The sequence below is a fragment of the Apium graveolens genome, chromosome 7, assembly GCF_009905375.1.
Source record: "Apium graveolens cultivar Ventura chromosome 7, ASM990537v1, whole genome shotgun sequence".
Taxonomy (NCBI): Eukaryota; Viridiplantae; Streptophyta; class Magnoliopsida; order Apiales; family Apiaceae; genus Apium; species Apium graveolens.
Genome location: NC_133653.1, coordinates 198,730,024 through 198,748,295, shown reverse-complemented (window position 1 = coordinate 198,748,295; position 18,272 = coordinate 198,730,024). Strand labels below are relative to the sequence as shown.

The window sequence follows — 18,272 nt, the reverse complement described above, 5'->3', positions numbered from 1 at the left end:
AATAGTAAATTTTTTATAATTTTTAAAATAATTATGTCCACTAATTCTCTCCATTATACCCAAATTATATATATATATATATATGAAATCGATTGATCCTATTATTTTACTCAAATTTTTAATTTTTCTTCACTTTTTTATCATTTTATATTTGAAAGGGATGAAGGGACTATATTTTTTCAATCAAAACAAGTGACACATTTCCTATTTGTTAGTTCCCAAATTACACATCCTGTCCCTAAGAACCTGGATTTACGCTCATTATGCCAGTTACTCGTAATTATTATAAATAAATATTCTCACTTGCAAATATTTGAACCTGGGTTACACATCATAATTATTATTAAATACTAACTTCATAATCCGTGGGATATACGAGTTTTAATTAATATTTTTATATTTTTTAAAATTATAATAAATTTATTTTTGAATCATTACCTTATTAGTATATTTATAAACAATAATATAAATATTTGTTATTGGTGAAATTTTAACCTGAATCTTTGAATAGTATATAAATAATAATATAAATATTTTTTGTTGATGGGTCGAATCTAAGAGTTTTATTATTATATAAATAATAATATAAATATTTATTATTAACGGGTTCAAACGTGAGAGTTTGAATAATGTATACATTTTTTTAATATTTAATGATCACTAAACTAAAAAAATTAGATAATAATTATAAAAAAGGATGACCAAACAGAAAGAAAAAATGCATAACAAATTATACCGTTCCGGTTATTTAAGCATAGGATAGATAGTATAGATTCTCACTTGCAAATATTTTGTGACAAAACCAGCGTTATGGCGGAAGAAGAAGAATTATCAATCCCAATGCACACCCACGAGCCTCTTAAACCTCTCAACAACGAAGACAGCACCATGTCGGGCCCTAAAATCGGATCCGAATCCGATTCAGACTCCGATTCTGACGATGAAGCCTTTAAGCTTCAAGTTCAAACCCTGGAATCTGAACTCTACACTAATCCTGCCAATTACGATGCTCATGTTCAAGTAATTACTTCAATTATTCGTTTATTCATTTAATTTATTGTATGTATTAATGTATATGTATGTATTTAGCATTTATGCTCGTGTTTAGGTAATTCATTTGCTTAATTTTGTGTTTATATTAAGTTTATTGTGTGTTTTTAAGTGTGAATATGATGCTAATGTGTTGTTGTGATTGTTTTTTGTGTGAAGTATATAAGTGCTTTGAGGAAGGAAGGAGAGCTTGAGAAGCTACGAGTTGCGAGAGAAGCTATGAGCGAGTTGTTTCCGTTGACTCCGGCTATGTGGCAGGAGTGGATTAAAGATGAGATTTCTATCAGCTCGGGGTAATTTTTTATGATTGTTTCGATTTATGCATTGTTGGATGCCTGTGTGATACAATTGTGTGTAAGAAAAACTGTTGTCTGTTGTAGTGTTGATACTTTCTGGTATAGTGCTTCGATTTTTTTCAAAGTTTAGTTTATGATTCTTTAAGATAGATTAATGAGAGCAGCTTATTAAGTGCGTGTTATTGTTATGGTGTAATTAACAATCTTATGACGAATAAGTGAAGTTGATGTAGAGTTTGTAGGAGTTAAGACATGTGTACCTTCAGTTAATGTGGTGGAGACCTTGTTATATAAAGAGGCAGTTTGGTAATTTTTTTAAGACAAATTGCTCTTTGATTATATGTAATATACTCAGTAAGGCTAAGTTTGAATTAGGGTTCTTGGTCATATGTTACCATAGAGATGATTTTTTAGTTTTCAGTTATGCCGTTTCCAGTTTGTTGTTTTGAATGAGGGGGACACGTAATATTAATATTATCTCTTATGTATTGTTATGTTTGCTCTTGTCACGCAGATCCGATGCTTTTACTGCAGTTGAGAAGCTTTATGAGCGTGGCATTTCAGATTATCTGGTCAGTTACTGTTACCAACACGAATACTTTATTTGAGTCCTAATGCTTTTTTAATATGTCTTTATTTACTGCCAACATTTTAGAGACTGTAGCTAAAATATGCAAAAGGTACTTTGTACTTTCTACTGTAGTTCCATCATGCTCTCTTTCATTTGTAGCTTTGTTCATAAATAAATAAACTATAAGATGTGATACGGAGAGTTCTAGTTTGTAGAATAATGAAACAATAATAATGGCTGGGGCACTATGACTCTGTGAGTATAGTAATAATAACAATGCTCTACTTCGTATATGAAATGTTCGTATAAAGACGTCCTTAAGCATTTTGAATATTATAAAAAGATTTAATCACATTTGGTTAATTAATATGGAGTCCAACACGTTAGCAGATTTCCTACTATTGATTGGTAGCTACGTATAATATAATCTGTTACATTTGTGTAAGTAACCTACGTAGAGATTTCCTACTATCGATTGGTAACTACGTATAATATAATCTGTTACATATGTGTAAGTAACCAACGTAGAAATGAAATAAATTCATCTGTTTTGTTTTATGCAGTCTGTATCTCTCTGGTGTGACTACATAAATTTTGTTCAAGATTATGATCTATTTGTCCGGGAAGGTTCTTCCACTGGTATATCGAAGTTAAGAAACTTATTTGAGCGTGCTCTTACCGCTGCTGGTTTACATATTTCTGAAGGCTATAAGATTTGGGAAGCATTTAGAAAATTTGAGCAAACATTTCTTGACACCATGGACAAGACAGATATTGAGGTTAGTATGGTTAAAAATATGTAGACATGGTTTGACATCTCTATTAAATTTTTTAATTGGCAGCCAATTGTGTAAACTTGTCTTGTATGTGGTCTCAGCCTAATTCAGGGGTCATTTGTTAACCCCTGTACCATACCAAAAATACTGGACGAGGCCTGAATCACCTGTTCAGATTATTTGATAAAAAAATTTATTAGCTGGATGAGCCAAGAATTTAGCTGGACGACTCCTTCGAAAAAATATAGCTGGATGATTCATGTAACTTAAGTTTTCTCAAGTAATATCAAGCCACTAGACCATAATGCAAAAGTATAATATATTTATTTATAATTCATACGTGATTTTCTTAAAAAAAGTATAAAATTAAAATTCCATGCCATATATTATTTTTATTTAACATTATACTTATATTTTTAGTTTTTAAATATGTTTATATTCAAATAATTATGTGGATTTTAATATGAATACATTTGTCTAAAATTTGTTTAATAATTTTAAATTAAACTTACAATTATATATTTTTTATGTTTAAGACTGAAAAATATTATTTACTCTTTAAATGGATAATATTTATTCAAAAAATATGTGTGTTTTTTATTATTAAATTTTCAAAATACGTGTAAATTGTTATTTGATTATTATTATTAAAATACAAATTAATTTTTACATATACGTAAGGATATGATCAACAAATATTATCATTCAGAAATTTTTATATTTATTTACCAAACTGGATTAACAGTCCAGCATTCAGATTATCAATCATTCAGAATTTTAATCGTCCAGAAAAAATGATTCAGATTTAACAAATGACCCCTCAGTGGTAAGCCACATTATTGAAGACCTTTAGGATTGGGGACATATGATAACTATTGAAAGTTTTATAACTAAGAGAGAGGGAGAGAGAGTGTGGGGATTAAGTTAAATTTTAAATTAATAAGTTTGTTATGAACAAATCTGCAGATTAATTTGGTTTCTTCCGATTCTCTGTGGACTTAAGTGTGAGATCTAGCTCGTACAACTCTGATTACAGGTGTAATTAAACTTCGAAAGATTTATAGTAAACTGTTAAACATAAATCTTATTTTTGTTTTTCCTCTTTCTAGTAACCGTTTCTCATTTTGGTTGTTTGGTGATTGCAATAAATGGCATTTGCCCCGTTATTTTTCACTAAAACTATGTAAGTTTGTTCGTGCTTATTTGTAATTTAGGACTTCTTGATTCTGGTTTTGTAGTCAAGAGAAAAACAGGTCCAGCGTATTCGAAACATATTTCATCGTCAACTGTCCGTTCCTCATACTACCTTGGATGTAACTCTTATCGCTTACAAGTCTTGGGAAGCTGAACAGGGGACTACTATTGATCTTAGTAATAGCAGCTTGGATGGGATTGCTGCACATACTTCCTTTGCATACCGGAAAGCATTGGAGATGCTAAATACTCGTGTTCATCTTGAAGATTTGGTTTCTAAACAAGAATCAACTGATTTAGAAAGACTTCAAGAATATATGGTATGTAAGCAACAAAGTTGTCTTCACCTCTATCTCTATAGGTTGTCCAATTCCACATAGAAAGACCAAGTTAGAAGAAAATAGGAACAGAGAGTAAAAGACCTTTAAGGTAATCTTATTGAGAGTATCTGACATTTTTAAGTACGGCATGTATATAATTTTTGCCTCACAAGTGTGCACAACCTCTAGAGCATGTCTTTGTTTTTTGGTTAAATTCATTTGTTAAAGATCAACTCTCATTAAAGTAATCAGTTAGCATTTATCAATTCTGAAATGTTAAAATATGTCCTCCCAGATATTTGTTTTACTAATAGCTCACTATTTTTTATTCATTATTAAAATAAATTTAATATCTTCAGTGATGACTGATGAGTCTGGTACTAGTTTGTTCTCAGTCCTTTCTTGTACTCTATGCAAGTATTTCTCATCACAAGTTCATAAAGCATGAGTCTCATAGTCGTCCCTGCAGCTTGAGCCTCAAAGTATTTCTCATCATAAGTTCATTTTTAGTGTGGAGCAGTTAATAATTTAAAAAGTTAAAATTATTAATAGGTGGCAACTGGTGAATGACTACAATCTTAGTATCTTATCTTTGAAATTAAGTGGAATTAAAAACTTTCAGATAGTTGAGTACAAGAACGAGGATCCCAAACTGGACGTCAAAAGATTTAAAGTGTTTTATTATTTCTTTCCTAGTTCAGATTTTTTCTTTGCCAATGAGAGACATGTTTGTGACTCTTCCTTCCCGTGGTAACAATTTTTGAAGGCTGAGATTATTTTTCAGACATCAAGTTTAGTTGTATGTGTCCGTAAAGCTAAGGGGCACTCGTCATTGGGAAGCTCCTTGCCACACATTTAAGATAATGCTTCTTTTAGGATGAGATGCTTTGGTCTCAGGCATATTATCAACAATTTTACGCATAGAATAAGTGATTCGTTGAACTATTAAAGTACTTTATCAGATCTCTTGATCTGATGTAGTGTATTTCCGACAAGAGAGCGCCTAAATGAATAATACTTTTTCCTAAAACATGAACTTCTCCCTGTTTTGCATGCTTATAATTTTATATGAGAACAGTACTTCCTAGTTAGACATACATGCAAGACCATATTTAGTAGTTGTGTATATGACCAGTTTTTGATGAGCTTGTATTGCGGAATTTAATTATCATAATGTATCTGCAGGCATACTTGAAATTTGAACAGACTTCTGGAGATCCAGCTCGAGTTCAGATATTGTATGAACGTGCTATAGCTGAATTTCCTATATCTGCTGATCTCTGGCTAAACTACACGGAGTACCTGGACAGAACATTGAAGGTTCTCGCACCTCTAGACTCGTCTTCTTAGCTTGTTACTTTATCTAGTAATTGACCAATCACCAATGAATGGTGTATGTCTGGATGCAGGCAGCAAAAACAGTGAAAGATGTCTATTGTAGAGCTACACGAAATTGTCCATGGGTTAAAGAATTATGGCTGCGATATTTGCTTATTCTAGAACGTCTGCACGCTTCAGAAGAAGATATATCTTCGGTAAGTTTTTGTTACCTTTTTTTTATTGTACTTTGCATGAACAAAATCAAATTTTGTTGAATGATATGTCAATCTTCGGCTAGTCCAGTATGTTGTCAGATTGCATGGATAAATATAATATATGAGTAAGGTATCATTTTACCTGTCAATTATCTCTCTTCAAGATGTCCTAATTTCTTGAAGAACAATTGTTTTTTCTCTTGGGAAGCTCATTCACTTCTATATGTTTCCTACACGCGGGATACAAAAGTTCCGCGCAAAATTGTTTGGTAGGGTAGCAAGTTTCTTCTTTATTGGGAAGCTTATTTACTCTTTAGGAGTAAAAGTAATGTCTCCCCACATCTCACCCTCCCCACACACTGCAGTACTTGAAAGTGGAATATACTGTGTAATTCTGGTTTGGTTCGGTTTTGTTTATGTGCGGACATGATAGTGTCAGGAGAAAGATTGTATCAGTAGCGTTAATAAGATAGTACAAGGAAAGGGTATTGAGGTCATTTACTAGAAGTTTGTTATTATGCCGGACTTATAAGTACCAAGATAGTTGTATTATTTTCATCATGCATTTCATGAAAAAATGGAATATATTTCTAGCATCGCTCTCTCTCTCTCTAATTGTCTCTCTATCTTTCTTCTTCCTTGATCTATTTATACTATCTGATCTCTGTCTCTCCCCCAAATTTCTACCTTATTCCTTTCTATATCCCTGTATCTAGCTTGTTAATTTCTTATTTTATCAGAAAAACCAAAAATAACTAAAAGCTCAAGTCAGGATTCGCCAATTCCTGACAATTTGACAAAAAAAATATTCATCGATCATTTTAGATGTTAAATTCTGCCCAGAACTGACTTTATTGAATTGTAAGGTTTGAGGTCCAAGATGATGTATTTTTATATGTTCGCCTAGACTTAGGGGTGGCAAAATCAGACACGACCCGAAACCCGACACGAACCCAACCCGCAAAAGTACGAATTAGGGTTGAGGATTTTGACTTTCGGGTCGGGTTCGGGTTGGATAAAAATTGACCCGAAAAAATCGGGTCATTTTCGGGTTGACCCGAAATACCCGAACCCGACCTGTTTATTTAAATAATTAATATATATATTATATATGTATATAAATGGTAGGTTATATTTTATAAATCATTTGTAATATTGTATTTTATTATATTTCTATTTTTTATATTAATTTGGCATAACATTTTAGTTTTGTAATGATGTAAATTAATTTTTTTAATTTTATTAACTTTTTCTAATTTTTGGGTTATTTTGGGTCAAGCAGGTCAATTTCGGGTTACTCAGGTACCTACCAGGTCGGGTTCGTGTCACAATTTTTGAATCCGTTTCGGGTCGGGTCGGGTTCGGGTCAGACTAAAAAAATCAGGTACATCCAACCCGACATGAACCCGACCCAAAATCCGAAATTGACACCCCTACCTAGACTCTATATCTATTAATTTAAGGTTTTAGCCATCTAAAACAGCTCAAATACCGTGACTTTTGTGGTTGTCCTACTGGTTAATTAAATTAATAGTTCAATGTGCACACCTGTATTTATAACATCATATAATTTGATTACCACTAGATTTGAAATTTCTTGAACTTGTGCAGAAGTACGGGTTTCCAATTTTCGTATAGATTAATAACTGCACTCAGCCATTCTCACCAACCAAATTGTAGTCTATTTTCTATTTTCTTAATCAATATGTTTTGATCTGTACATCTGATGCTCTGCTTCAAGACTAAATGTATTTTAATATTCTTTTTGTTACTGTGTAGTAAGTAATTGCTTGTTTTTTGTATCTTTTTTTTGCTAGTACAAAGTTAATCACTTAAATAATTTCTTATCATCTCAGGTTTTTGAGAAGTCTCTGAACTGTACATTTTCAAGCCTTGACGAGGTAAAGATTAATAATCTATTTATCACTTTTATATTTTTTGTCGTTTGACTTTTATTTAAATATAGCTTAAAACCAGTGCGATGCACGGGTCTCCATTAATATTTTATATTTTATATTTGTATTAACATAAGAGATAAAGTTCCTGAGATTACCTTAGGGAACTTTCCTGATGTAATTTTAAGAAGTTCAATATTAATGTGACACATGGCATATGTGGGGTCTGGTGCATGTGTGTTAAGTAAATAAAATAATTAGAGATATATGTAATAAAGGAAGTGAATAATTTATTGATTGGATGTGCATACATAACTTCCAAAAATAAGTTGTATCTCAGGAAAAGAGAGTTCTCTGAGGTAATCTCAGGAACTTTATTCTCTTAAAATAATATGTGGTTGATGAGATTCAAAATAAATGTTTAATTTTTAATGTAGTTAATGTATTTGAACCTGAAAATTTTGATTGTTTATGTTTTCAATATTTAAATCTAGCGGTTTCGATTATTTGATTTGAAAAATCTTATGGTTGTGATTATAGAGATAACTAAAAGAGGGGATAACCAAACTAAGAGGTTGAACCAGATTATACCTTATTTTGGTTATTATAGTATGTTACTTGGACTCTTCATTTTACCTAGGAGTACCCGTGTCGGACACTCGGCACTCGGACATGAACACTCAGACTTGGACACTTATTTTAAGCCAAAAAATGTATTTTTTTAAAAATGTTGTTGAGCCTTGACACTTGGACACGTGTCCATGTCGGATACTTATAGACGAGTACGATTAACATGTGTTATAGTTTAGTATAGATAGGTTGATGTAACACTTTGGTCTCTTGGCATTTTTCTCACCGAGTTATTCTACTTTTATCCTATACGTGGGAACAACGGAACAATATATTTCTACTTGACAACTCAAGTGGCTAGTTGTGGTGCATGCATTAATGTAGTGTGCTTGTAGCTATTGGAGAAGATGCAACAACTTTTCTGTATCAGCAGTACAAGGGTTTGTAGTTATAGTTGAATGTATTTTATATACGAATTACTTACAAGAGCAATTCGTCTTTTTGTCGCACTTTGAATTGGAGTGATGACAGATAGCTGCATCTATTGCATTTTTTTGCAATTATTGTTGCATAAGTTCTTTTCTGCACCTTGTAATTATGCAATTGTGGCTGTCAACCCCATTTTTTCTGTTTTATACATATCTAGAGCTTGGTTGATATTGTGATTGTTATTTCAGTACTTGGATATATTTCTTACAAGGGTTGATGGCTTAAGAAGAAGAATTTCAATTGATGGAGGACCTAATATCCAATATGCTCTTATAAGGGACACATTTCAGGTCTGTACGAGTTTTTTTTAAAAGAAATTTAGTTGTTGGTTATTGTACTCGTAATATCTTAAAAAATGACATGATGCTCTGAACGTTAAGTTGTGGTATTCTAGTTTCCAAGGTTGTCAACCTTGCAATACAACATACTTGTGGTGTGTATGCATCAGATCTTAATAATTGGAGGTAGCGAGTAATCGAATAGGATACTAGACTACAGGTAGAATTTTTTTAGATTATGACGTTTCAAGTTTTTATAAGAAAACTAGCGTTGTTCACTTTAATAAGTTGTGAGAAAACAGATTGGTGGTTGCTGAATTAATAACCAGTTGGTGATTTGACGTTAGTGCCTGTTTAACCTGTGCAAGCAGCAGAGCTCCCTTTAAATTTTGAATTTTGAGGATGTGGAGTAAATTTATTACTCTGCTTCCATCATATGGCAACAGAGTCCGTTCGTTATGTTGATGTACACATACTATACGTTACCATCCAGCACTTCAGTCCTATATATGGTCAAGCTGCATGACTTGTTTGTAGGGAGCATGGAACACAACAAACCAGCAGGCAGAACGATCCAAATAGAAACAGAAAGGAATTTAAGCTTTTCCCTAATTCGGTCAAAACTAAAGTTGAACAAAATTTAGCATATTCATGTCAAACTTGCATGCCAAGTCCCCGGAAGACTTTTTGAAATATGTGCAACAAGTTCAATTGAAAACTGGTAGCAAATCGATTCGCGTTGGTGAAATATCGGATACACTTAAATGGCTTGACCAGAACAACCTGTCTGAAGTCATTAGCAATCACCGTTTAAAATGTTTGCATGTATATGTAAATGCTGTAGCGCCCTGCTGGTAGCAAAACTTTAGCCCCTGCCTTTCATCAGAAAAAGTTTACAGTCATGCTAGATAACTACACACAACCTTAGATACTTTTTTTTCTTTGAAAAGAATCGTATAAACCATATTGTCCCAACTCTTTATATAATAAAGGATAAGTAAAACGTTTGTGCATGCTTTTAGCAGAAAGAGGTGATGGTCATGCTAGATAACTAACAACCTTATATACCTCTTTTCCAAAAAAATCATAATATACCTTATTTTCCATCTCTATTATAAAAGCATAACATATGAGGAGCAATAATATAAAATTTGTTTCATTAAATATTCTTGCAGTTACGTCTGTAACGAGCCAAATTATTCACATCCTTCTCACTGACATCAGAGTTTTTTTGTTGCATATAAGTATGTAAACCTTGTAATTTTGTTCTTAATTCCTAGGCGGGTATCTTTGCCAGCTTTAATAATTAATAAGGACATCCGAGGATGTGTATAATGTTCAATGCATAACAGGAGCAAGAAAACATGACGACTATGTTGTTTAGACTTTAGGCAATTACAGGGACCTATGTATTTGTTAAATGCCTTTATGATTATTAATTCAAACTAGACACTTGCTAAGTCTTATGGCAGTTCTCTTCCTCTTTGCCAATTACAGAGAGCATCTGATTACTTGTCTCAGCTGAACAACACTGGCAGTCTATTGCATATGTATAGTTACTGGGCGCGTTTAGAATCTTCTCTGGGGAAAGACATAGTTGCAGCTCGCGGGGTGTGGGAAAGCTTCCTTAAGAGCAGGTTTGCTAGCATTCTTAATCTGTTTCTTTTTAGTTCAATTTTTTTAAAGTTTGTTGTAAATTGTAACATATATTTAATTTATCGTGAAGTGGTTCTACGGTCGAAGCTTGGCAAGGTTATATATCTATGGAAATAGGGGCCGGCCACCTCAACCATGCTAGATCCCTTTATAAGAGGTGTTACAGTAAAAGACTTTCTGGAACAGGCTCAGAGGTTTACTTTCATCATCTTGTAGCTATATTCGATATGCTATTCCAACACCCTCCAGAATCTTCTTTGTGTTGATGATCGTTATACATTATATTAATCTTGGTTTGTATTTTTTGTCTAGCCCCCAAGAGAAGGACCCCCAAGTTATATTCTCAAATTAAAAGAAGCAAGTTTAAATTATAAGGGCTAATTCTTCAAGAAGTAGGACACTGAGTCGCTGATAAATCTTATTACAACTTTTTTCGCTCCTCAGTTGATCTGCTTTCTGTAACCTAGTTCTGCATTTGGCTTGATGAAATCATATTAGCAGCTCCTGTTAGTCTTCATGTTTTTTGCTGAGCTTAGAGCCTTATCTTATGAATTTTTAATGTGTTCATGGTAACGTGATTACTAATTGAGTTTAACTATAGCCTTCTTCTAACGATATTCTTGTTTTATATTGAGCTAATCCTACTGCAGGCACCATCCGTTCTTTTTCCCAATCCAAGCACCATTACATATGTAGAAATGTTCTTATGGATTTGAGATTTTATGATTTCAGTATCTTCTTTTTTCTCCAAGTACCATTATATCTGTAGAATTTTTCTTATGGGTTTGAATGTTATGATCCCAGTATCTTCTTTTTTGTTGCTATGCTTCTTCTAATATAATGTAATTCATCAACTTGCGTTTTTTGCGAAAAAGAATGTTTACATGAATGCACATTTTATATTGCAAATTATATTATTCCTTCCCCGCTAAAAAAACATAATCAATTAGGACATATGCAATTCTTGGATACGCTTTGAGAGGGAGTATGGTACACTTCAAGATCTTGATCATGCTGTGCAAAAGGTACCATCATCTTAGTTAGTTTTACCTGTTTTATGTCAATTTAGTTGTGTAGCTTTTTATCATGCCTGATTTGCCATGGATGTAAAAAAACAAATTAATCCAACATATAATAGAACACTTGCATTTATATTGGCTTTAATTAAATAGGTGTGCGCATGGATGGGGGGTTCTGATAGAAATTAGAGGCGGAAAGGGAGGATGAAAGAGATGAGAATGGAGGGATGGATGGGAAGTGATGGACAATGAAAATAAAAAGAAACTTTATATTTTTATTAATAAGTTGTTTGATTATATTAAGTAGAGAAATTAGTGTATTTATATCTATATGTGTAGTAGGTTATATAATAAGCCCAATTGTTATTGGGCCTTGGTACATCAGGTTATTTTATTAAGGATTCTATTCCCTATATGAGTATATTACCCACATATTATCTTATATTTGATTGACATACAGAGATTCTGATATCAATATAGATTTGAGTCTTGTATCTTTGTTGTGATCCATTTTAATTAATCCTTCTGCAGTTAGGAAACCCTTCCTAAAGAGGGAAACTCCTAGCATTAATTTTAGGAATTTGATGAGCTAAATGTTTTAAGTTTGGTTTGGCCAGTTCAGTGAGATCTGTAATTGTGCCTAGAACCCCAAGTTATCAGTTTTAGACTTTTAGTTAGGTTTCACTCGAGCTGGCCAAAAAATTTCTTTGTAGAGATGATTCAAATCATTTTAACACAAAAGCCAGCAGTAATTTGTTTACTAGAAAGGGAACTAGGACCAGAAGTCAATAAAAGCATATATGTCAGTGAGAAATGGTGACAGAGGAAGATGTTGTGCTGCTCTATTTTCTTTCTCATGCTAAATTTAGAATTAATTATCAGAATTCTTTTTGTCTTCACTTGTGCTTCTTTATATTCTATTGTAAGGAATTTGTGCTAAAGTTTTAATTTTTTTATTTGTTTGCTAAAAATTAAACTTTGTGTCATAAATAGTATCTGTTCTTTCCATTGGAAGAGGGTTTTGTTTATTAGAAAATTTTGTTTCTTTCTGGTAGACTCCTACGGTTGATTTTTAAGATGTTTCCAACTTTGTAGATTCCGATTTTCTACTTTAAGCAGATCTCTGGTTTGTAATTACTAGTTCTTGTTTAGAGTTTGGACTTGTTTCGATGACCAGAAATGAAGGATTTAAAAAAAAAATTGATGCTTAGTTTCGCTTTGAAATTTTAGGTAACTCCTCGTCTCGCTGAGCTGCAGTTGTTTAGGTTACAGCAAGATAGCAAATATGTTGCTGTATCGGCAGACCAGACAGATACATACAGTAAGGTAAAAGAGAAGAAAAGGAAGCCAGTTCCGGGTGTTAGCAGTGAAGAGTCTCCAGCAAAGCGGAAGAAGGGAACCACACAGAACCTAGACCTGAAGAAATCCCACAATGTAGATAAAAATCAACTGAAAACTTCAGATATGGTCGAAGAAATGGAACATTCCGAAGGCCAAGTACGCAAGCCAGAACGAGAAAATGAGGTTGAAACAAAAGCTTCAACTGCTACCAAATCCAGACATTACAATGATCAATGCACTGCCTTCATGTCAAACCTCAACTTCAAGGCAAGTTTTGCCTTTCGAACTCCTTTTTTTTGTTGTAATTTGATACATTACTGTACCATCAGCGGAGACACTATTATGTAATTATTGGTTGGGCTAACAAGGGCTTATACAGGCTACAGTTGAAGATTTACGTAATTTCTTCGGTGATGTTGGCGGAATTAAAGACGTGCGAATATTGAAGGACAAGTTCACCGGAAATTCAAGGGTAAGTCCGATTCATCGTTCTTTTACTCTTAACTTTGTTTCTAATTTGAGACTTGTGAAACATAGAATATAGAATGTTGGATTGGGTTTTGCAAATTTCATTTGAATTGTAACCTGCCACCTTGTGTATTATTTTCAAGTTCACTTATGTCATAGCTTTAAAGATTTTCAAGTTCTGCAGTAGAATTTACAGTGAGTTACGCAATAAAATTCTGGGTTCTGCAACAGCACACTGAGTTTTGCAGCAGAAAATTAGGTTCTACTTTGAGTTTTGCAGCACATAAATCCCAGAAAATTATAGTAGTAGACATTTTAATCATTTGATCAAAAGGGTTGGACTAATTTATTTTTCAAATTAATATTAAATACGAAATCATACAAAATTTACATAGAAAATCAAATAAAATTGCTGTTGCTATATATTTTATTGCGCAATGTTCTACAGCTGAACATTGTGTTCTATCTAATTTATATTTTGTAGTATAAAGGAATATGGGATAGTGCATCAGTCAAACTATTAGAGTATTGCAGAGACAATTTCATAAAAGCGTGTATGTGTGTGTCTGTATGTATATACATGTCTAGAAACGGTGGAAGATGCGTGTCATGAGGAGAGAGTGAAACATTAAGAAATTAGGTTACAAATTAAATGACATAGTATTATTTAAATATCTCAGGGAAGATACCTAAGATATATCTTAGGTTCCTTAATCTAATATGTATGTAAGATTAGATACATAATAATCATTGTTTTATGGAACATAGTTAAAGTCAAATTGTATTCCCTCCCCACCAATATTATATACTGGTTCCAATTTCAGAAAATTGGTGTACTTCAAATATACTGTCAATATAGTTGGTTTGATTCAGTTTAGTCCAGTGTCTAACAGTCAAACAAAAGTCTAGGGCCTTCGTTGTAGTTTGCGTTTGATTGATCTGATAGTAGAGATTTAGAGCTGAGACATTAGGCAGATGAGGTTGTAAGGATTTGAAACCCCAACTTTGTCATGGCAAGAGATACACCTTTTCCCCCTAGGCTATCCCTTGATCCTCAAAATTAACTTTACATAGCAAGAAACAGAAAATAGCATAGAATTACAAATTTGAAATGTATAGTGAATGACATACATTCTTTCTCATTTTTGCCTTCCCCTGTGGAAGGATAAATGTGATACCCAAGTGACTTTCCCTTGAAGGTGGTCAAAGTCTCTAAGAAACCTAGAGTTTGCATTCCGCTCTTTCCAGTTACCTCCATAATTAAAGCTTTGTCCTGACCCTGTTCACTATATTTACCACTTCTATTTTGAAATATCCTTTATAATCATACTCATCAAACATTAATGTCTTATTACTGCATTGTCTGTAATGCTCAGTGGTAGTTGTGCTCGTTACTTATTCTGGGCTGACTGCAAGATTAAATAAATATGTAAATTTTTCTTAATACTCGTAACTGTCACATATAGGGTTTGGCATATGTCGAGTTTTCGGATGATGAACATCTTGTTGCAGCCTTGAAAAAGAACAAGCGGATTTTGCTTGGGAAGAAAGTGAGCATTGCACGTTCAGATCCTAAGCAGGGTAGAAAGGAAGGATCGACGAAACATGGTAGTGTAACAAATTTGTTTGTTTTTAAGTTCGTTTTAGTATTGAAGCTTTTTAAGGGCAAAATCTTTTCTATGTTTTCCTTGTTAGAAAATCATACTGACATGCTTGTCTTGGTTTCCGTTGGCATCTGCCATTGGCCCTCAGTATCCAGCCATTAATACATGCATCTTTCAGTCTTTCAGTTTACTTCTGAATTTCTAGCACTACTATGCAATTCTAGGCAGAAGTTGTATCCTTGAGTTGTAGTGATTTCCACTTATATCTGTATAATGTTTTTTTCTCTGGGCCTGGACATTTAAATTGGCAGGGAAATCTGAAGCAGGACAACCTACTCAAATTTCCGAGGGAAACAAGGATTCTCATTCTGATCAAGGGCACACGGAGAAAAAGGTAAAGGGCAGTAACCTATTTCTTCCGAGGAATGTTAGGCCACTTGGTTATACCAGTAACATCAATACAAAATCTGACGGAGTTGGGGAAGTTGCGGATGAGCAGCCAAAATCAAATGACGAGTTCAGGAAAATGTTGTTAAGAAAATGAAGTACACCATAGTGATGAACATATTAGTCATTTAATATGTCTAGAGTTGAATTGTCTAAGGTCCGCTTGCAGTAGATTTTAGTAGTTTGTCCTTGATATTCCTCTGAAGAGAAGGCATTAAATATCTGGTCTTTCCCACCAGCTCGTTATTTACTAGACATGGTCTACCAATTTTGATTAACTTTGTGCAAAAATATTATGCTACATGTGTTACGGTGGTAATGCTACTGTACTTTGGCTGTCTAGCATGAAGTGACAGATAATTTGGTGCCTTTTATGAATGCTACGTTCGTGATTGCTGATGCAATAAAAAATTGCACGTATCTGGGAAAAAAATTGCACGTCCCATCAACAATTTTTTTTCAGTTCGAATTTTCACGCTTAATATAGGAGTGTGGATAGATAATACTCGTTAAATAGGACGTCAGGGAAAATTATTATGTACTTGCAGACCGGAACCGACTCCAGATGACAAATGACAATATATAAACTAGGCTGGCGGATAAAAATTGGTTTTGTTAAGTTATGGATACTAGCTTTATATACTTGCTGTAACTCCTTAGTTTTGATGATCACAACACAGCAAACCATCATGTTGTTATTTGAGAATGTTTGCAGGATATAACAGCTTAATGCCATTGCTGTTTAAGTATCATGACAGCAAGCTATCATAAGACAGTAATCTATTTCAGCAAGCTATGATCACGATTCTCAGAATAACAGCAAGCTAAGATGTACAGTCCAGATTCAACAAGGAAGTCGAATTTCATGGAGATTTTATAGGATCTTCATATATATCAGTTGTAAGGACTTCTCTAATAAATATACGTGCATTATATATATAGAGCTCAATTATAAATCGTTTTTTTAATCATTCAAATTGATTTCCTAAAGAATAGGAGTTTGTTTTTCTTTCAAACTCTATCTTCTATCTACTGATTAAAACGTTTTATACTCTACAAAATAGAAGAGATATTTTCTGTACGTTGAACATCTTTCTTTCTCTTCTATCTAACGTACACATGAACGTTGGAAACCATCCTAATGATCTTAAACGGTAGAATTGGATTCTAGCCGTTGTAAGTTGTTGAGAAGGTTTCAAATGTTAATGTGTGGTTATATAAGAGGTTTTCTTGCAGTTTTATGGGGACGATTTTGCAAGCAAGAACATACAAATCCTGATCTTTATTGTTTCTAAAATACTCTCGAGCTCTAAATATATACGCGTATTTTATTGAAGAGAGTTTATAGTTTGAGTTGTAAACTTTATCACTGATTTGTATTGTTCAAATTGTATTGATTAGTTGCTGGATAAGTTGGCTAGGGAAACAAGGGTTTAGTGGTACTTGCTAGAGGAGTTTGTACTACGGGATAGTATAGTACTTAGAGAGCAGATTCTTAAACAGGGTTTCAGCAAGCCATTATCAGCAGCTGGGATAAAGAGAGATATATTGTTGTATCATGTAGTTGTAACCTTCATTGATCAATAATATATTCTCTTACCAAGTTGGTAAGGGACCAGGACGTAGACCATAGGGGCTTAGGGGTCGAACCTGGCTAAAATTCTTGTGTATTCTATTTACTTTCCTGCACATTATTTTCTGCATTGCATTTAGTCATCTCAGCTTACTATCATTGTCAGATTATAGTTCAGTTGGTAAAATCTCAGTAAGCTATTATCGAGTAAAATTTAAAAGTAATCATAGTTAGCCATTATCACCTATTCACCCCCCTCTAGGTGTAATTTCACTTGCGATGAACGGGATAGTTATATTTTTTTTAATATTATTTTTTATTTAACTAATTTTTAATTAAATAATTTTATTCCCTAGATAAATTTTACATTCTTCATTAATAATGTATTTTTTTTTAAAATTATATTTTTCATACTGATATATTTAATTATTATTGTAACATTATATATGACATTGATAACATAACTATGACATATATGTTATAATTTATTTATTTATTTCATTATTTGAATTTTTTCATATTATAAATTTATAAATATAATATTTTAATCATATCATATAATATGTTTACATAATTATTATTTTATTTTTATATATGTTTTTCTTAATCTTGTGGAGTTTGATCAAAAAATAGAAAGCTGTTTGTATTTGCATCTTGCGATGTTTATAATAATATTTAAAAAAATTTGGTTCTAATAATGATTTTCAAAAAAAAATACTTTATACTTAATTGTCACACAGTGTTTTAAATACATTTTATTAGATTGATATTTCAATTTTGATTTGTAATAAAAAATTATTATTATTATATTTCTTCCTAATTTTTATGTTTTATAGGATTCATGTGTTCTAAATTTTTAAAAAGACAAACTGAATTTCCCTTTATTTTTGTAAGATATATCTCTAAATATTTTAAAAAGACAAAATGTATTTTTCTTTGTTACAAAACAAAACAAAACACATGAAATAGTTATACTTAAATATAATTTAAATTTGTTTCTTATTTTATAAAATAAAAATAAAAATTATCTATTCATAAATATTTTAAATCAAATTATTTCTTGTATTATATATATAATATAATATATTTAATATTATTTTATATCACTTAAGAAAATATAATTGTAGCTCACATAATATGTTTACGTAGTTATTTTTATTTTATTTATATATTTTCTTTTCTTAATATTG

The 18,272-nt window shown here is 32.4% G+C and overlaps 1 protein-coding gene across 1 annotated transcript; it reads left to right on the top strand.

The window, feature by feature from the left end:
* The first annotated feature begins 754 nt into the window (after positions 1-754).
* On the top strand, positions 755-15,828 carry LOC141670950 (uncharacterized). The gene is made up of 16 exons (XM_074477004.1): positions 755-1,020; positions 1,210-1,343; positions 1,861-1,918; positions 2,481-2,696; positions 3,932-4,207; positions 5,393-5,527; positions 5,617-5,742; positions 7,599-7,643; positions 8,885-8,986; positions 10,472-10,611; positions 10,701-10,824; positions 11,581-11,655; positions 12,880-13,257; positions 13,370-13,462; positions 14,925-15,066; positions 15,374-15,828. The coding sequence occupies exons 1-16, from the start codon at positions 811-813 to the stop codon at positions 15,604-15,606; spliced, it is 2,487 nt and encodes an 828-aa protein (XP_074333105.1). The 5' UTR covers positions 755-810; the 3' UTR covers positions 15,607-15,828.
* Positions 15,829-18,272: the final 2,444 nt, after the last annotated feature.

Bases quoted from the DNA above. Each gene is read 5' to 3' on its own strand.
- LOC141670950 (XM_074477004.1), top strand. From the start codon at position 811: ATGGCGGAAGAAGAAGAATTATCAATCCCAATGCACACCCACGAGCCT. The intron at 1,344-1,860 runs GTAATTTTTTAT...CTTGTCACGCAG, and splicing joins GAGATTTCTATCAGCTCGGG to ATCCGATGCTTTTACTGCAG. The intron at 11,656-12,879 runs GTACCATCATCT...TTGAAATTTTAG, and splicing joins TTGATCATGCTGTGCAAAAG to GTAACTCCTCGTCTCGCTGA.